Below are 4,425 nucleotides of genomic sequence, written 5' to 3' on the forward strand. Positions count from 1 at the left end.
CTCTCAATGAAAGCACCAATGTCGGTGTCAAAACCGGCGGATCTCGGGTAGGGGGTCCCGAACTGTGCGTCTAAGGCTAATGGTAATAGGGGGCGGGGGACACAATGTTTACCCAGGTTCTGGCACTCCCTATGGAGGTAATACCCTACTTCCTGCTTGATTGATCTTGATGAATATGAGTATTACAAGAGTTGATCTACCATGAGGTTGTAGTGGCTAAACCCTAGAAGCCTAGCCTATGAGATTATGATTGTTGTCCTACGGACTAAACCCTCCGGTTTATATAGACACCGAAGGGGGCTATGGTTACACAAAGTCAGTTACAGAGAAAGGAATCTACATATCCGAATCGCCAAGCTTGCCTTCCACGCCAAGGAGAGTCTCATCCGAACACGGAAAGAAGTCTTCGTCTTGTATCTTCATAGCCCAACAGTCCGGCCCATGTTAATAGTCCGGCTGTCCGAGGACCACTTAGTCCAGGACTCCCTCAGTCGCGCCGTTCTTCTTCGGCACCGGCGTCCACGTACAGCGGCTGTGCTATCATGGAGAGCAACATGCTCCCTCCCGCGACAAGGTACAACGCAGGAAGTCGCATCCACGGCCCAGATGGGAGCGCCAGTGACCAAGTGCTCGAGGTGTTGTGCACGGCGACGTGCTACACCGTCACACCTTGGCCCATACGTGCTTGCTTTCGCCGCCGGTTGCTGCTTGCTTGAGCACGGGTGCGACCAGGGCGTCCCGGCGGGCGCGACGAACACAGGCATGGCCATGGCGCTCCACGACGGGCGCGGTCAGGGCCACCCGGCGGGCGCGGCGAACACGGGCGTGGCCATGGTGCTCCACGACGGCGGCGCGGCCAGGGCCTCCTCGCGGGCGTCCCGAGCTCGGGCGCGGCCAGGGCCTCTAGCGGTCGCCACGAGCACGGAAGCACGGGCACGGCCATGGCGCTCCACCACGGCGCACACGAGTTACCGATCGAACTTGTCGGATCCAAGCGCTGTAGAGGGCTGGGGCAACGCGGCGAGGTGGAGTTCATCCATGAAGGCAGGCATGGCATCCAGGCATTGTAGAGATCAGGGAGGAAGGAAGAGGAAGGAAAAGAAAGGGCGGCGAGGGGAGCTCCAGCGGCTAGCCACGACGGCCATGTCTCGGATGACCAGCAAGGGCATCGAGCTGTGCCGGCGGCGTGCAGGAAGAAATGCCCATCACCTGTTTGTTGAAAAGCCCAAGAAGAAAATCCCAAGGAGAAAAAGCAAAAATGGAAAAGAGATAAATACTTGAGTCATTTACAGGTGGAACCTTGTCCAACTCAGCATATTGTCCACACAAGCAAGCCATGTCATCTTGACAGGTGGACCCAACTTGTCAGTTTTGTTGTTTTCACGTGCTGTTGGGGATATAACTATTAGGTATGACCCGCCTAGGAGGGGCCGGGTTATAACTATGACGATTCATGAAGCCCAAGACGAGGACAATTCCATGACACGTGCTTATCAGACAATCAGTGATCTTCGTTAGTCGTTAGGCACAAAGTTGATGGTTTTTTATGCCCTGACTCAAATATGGTACTAAGTTGTTACCCTAACCCCAAGTGTGATAGTTTTGGATAAATAACTCCCTCCTCCCCATTTTCAAGTGGGTGGGCCCCTTCCTCCCCAATCCTCCGATACTAATCCCCCAGCTGACTCGTAGGTGTAGTATTACCCGTTCCACGAGCAATGCTACATCTAATAAAACTTACTTTAAGTTTTACGTAAATAACCAGACGACAAACTGTGATTGGGATTAGAGAGGAGGAGGGGCCCACCCCCTAGAAATCAGGCGGGGAGAGAGAATGTTGTGAAGGAAAGTTAAGTGAGGCTTCGTAAGTTGTTAGTAGATGTAGTATTATTCCCCTTCCCACACCTGCCTCTCGTCTCCTTTTCTTTCTTTCTTTTTGAAATTTTCTCGTCTCCTTTTTTGAGTTGTGGCTCTCATCCAAGGCAGAAGCCCTCTTGAAGACTTGGCTCCCGACAAACGCTCCCACTCCATCCCTCCTTTCCGTGACTAGCTCTTCCCCTGTTCTCTCTGACCGATCCAAACGAACCATGCATGTCCTAATCACCAATCTCTAGATCTCCTTCCTTCTGCATTGGCCCGGCCGCCTCACTCCACCTGTGTGTCAGTCCGTGCACGGCAGAACATGGCTGACACAGCTCGTCACCCATTGCTGATCTTGCTTGCCGTTGTGGCCGCTACCGCGATCATCGTGGCCATCAGTGTGGCTGTAGTGTTGTACCACAAAAGGAACAAGAGGAAGAAGAACAGGGAGCTCAGCGACGCCGGGTCACGCACGTCTGCAAGGTGGTTGCCGCAATACAACTCTTACGCCGTTGGTAAGTCGTTCACATTCGAGGAGATAAGGGAGGCAAGCAGTAATTTCGCACAGTCGCTGGTGATCGGCGTGGGCGGCTTTGGGAAAGTGTTCTGCGGCGTCGTGGACGACGGTACCAAGAAAGTGGCCATCAAGCGGTGGAACCCGTCACCGGAGCAGAGCATGCACGAGGTCCAGGCGAAGATCGAGGCGCTGTCCAAGCTGCAGCACCCGCACCTTGTCTCCCTCATTGGCTTTTGTCTGTTTAAGAAGGAGATGATCCTCGTGTGGGAATACATGGAGCACGGCACGCTTCGGGAGCACCTGTACAACAACAGCGGCAAGCCGGTGCTATCATGTTCATGGCGGCACCGCCTCCACATGTGCATCGGTGCCGCGCGGGGCTTGCACTACCTCCACACCGGCGGCATCATCCACCGGAACGTCAAGACCACCACCATCCTCATCGACAAGAATTGGGTCGCCAAGGTGTCGGACTTCGGCTTCCCCAAGTCCGCCCTGACCAGGGCGAGCCAAATGCACCTCAGCACCAGTCATGTCAACGGGAGCTACGGATACACTGACCCGGAGTATTTTTGTCGGGAGCAGCTCACTGACAAGTCAGACGTCTACTCCTTCGGCGTCGTGCTCTTCGAGGTGCTTATGGCAAGGACGGCGCTGAACCCGGCGCTGCCAAGTGACCAGGTCAGCCTCGCCAATTACGCGCTTGCCTGCCAGCGGAACGGCACCCTGCCGGACGCCGTCGACCCGGTGATCAAGGACGAGATCACGCCAGAATGCCTCGAGAAATTCGCCGAGACGGCCGTGAAGTGCCTCGCTGACCAAGGCATGGAGCGGCCTACCATGGGGGGCGTGTTGTCCAACCTAGAGCTGGCGATGCAGCTGCTTAATTCCATGCCGATGCAAAATAAACCACTGATACAACAAAATCATATGTTGTATGTGTAGTGGTTTTTGCACTTATTTTAGCGGATTTGCTAATTCACTGTAGGTAGCAGCTTGAATTTTGAAATTGTGTTAGTCGATTTCTTGACGTATTTTTTCTGGACTGTTTTTGTGAGCTGGTTTGGCCCGCTTCTTTCTTAGGAAACTTCATTATTTTGATTTTGTTTGAATTTTATTTTATTTTCTTACTTTTTAAGGGTAGAGAGTGGTTTTCTACACCCATCCTTGGTGCACCCACAGTGCATCCACGCAAGAAAACATACCAAAACATTTTGAAAAAATCTGAAAATTTGTGGGAATGATCATCAACAAATGTTAAAGAGGCTTGCCAAGTTTGGTGGTCAAATGACATCGGAGGAGCTCTATATGTCTTCTTGCGTGGGTGCACCGAGGGTAGGTTCAACCACTACTTTTCCTAAAGGTTAATACCAATGCCACTACCTTATAAACTTCATTATTTTGATATTGATTTTGTTTTTGTTATTATTTTATTTTCTTTCTTTTTAGTCATAATACCAATGCCTCTAATTCATTCCTTCTTATGAAATTTCTTTTTATGAAAAATCCACTATTGTACACAACTTGGCTTAAGGGCATTAAGGGTGAACAAACTCCAGCGCGGACTCCGCCTCCAGCCGCAACTCCTTCGCCTCCGAGTTCTTCAGGGGTACTCGCCCGACTCAGTTGCTTGTTCACCCTTGACACACAACTTGCCCGACATCTACCAGTTGCATGCCCATTCTTGATACGTTACTTGGCCATAGCGGGCCAGTGCATGTCCTTCTTTGACAAACAACTCACCCGATCAAGTTGCATGTCCACCCTCGACAGGCAACTTGCCTGCCCCAGTTGCAACTCTACCATATATTCCCAACTAGGCTTTCTATTTGCCTCGTTTGCACGTCCATCATTGACTCGCAATCGGGCCTCGACCCTTTTTTTTGTCAAAGTTACAAGTTCACACTCGACTAGCAAACTAGTAGCGACTTTTTCTGTCATAGTTACAAGTCCAACCTCGACTCGCAACTGGTCCTAACATTTTTTTTCTTGTTTCGACCTTTTGCTTCGGTTGCAAGTTCACCCTCCACTCATAATTAGGCCTGATC

The 4,425-nt window shown here is 51.6% G+C and overlaps 1 protein-coding gene across 1 annotated transcript; it reads left to right on the forward strand.

Moving 5' to 3' along the window:
• The first annotated feature begins 1,926 nt into the window (after positions 1-1,926).
• Positions 1,927-4,101, forward strand: LOC109733112 (receptor-like protein kinase FERONIA). Its single transcript, XM_020292310.3, has one exon. It carries the CDS (start codon positions 2,183-2,185, stop codon positions 3,320-3,322), a length of 1,140 nt encoding a protein of 379 aa, XP_020147899.1. The 5' UTR covers positions 1,927-2,182; the 3' UTR covers positions 3,323-4,101.
• The last annotated feature ends 324 nt before the right edge of the window (positions 4,102-4,425 follow it).

The sequence above is a fragment of the Aegilops tauschii genome, chromosome 5 (genome assembly GCF_002575655.3).
Source record: "Aegilops tauschii subsp. strangulata cultivar AL8/78 chromosome 5, Aet v6.0, whole genome shotgun sequence".
In the NCBI taxonomy this organism is placed as follows: Eukaryota; Viridiplantae; Streptophyta; class Magnoliopsida; order Poales; family Poaceae; genus Aegilops; species Aegilops tauschii.

Bases quoted from the DNA above. Each gene is read 5' to 3' on its own strand.
- LOC109733112 (XM_020292310.3), top strand. From the start codon at position 2,183: ATGGCTGACACAGCTCGTCACCCATTGCTGATCTTGCTTGCCGTTGTG.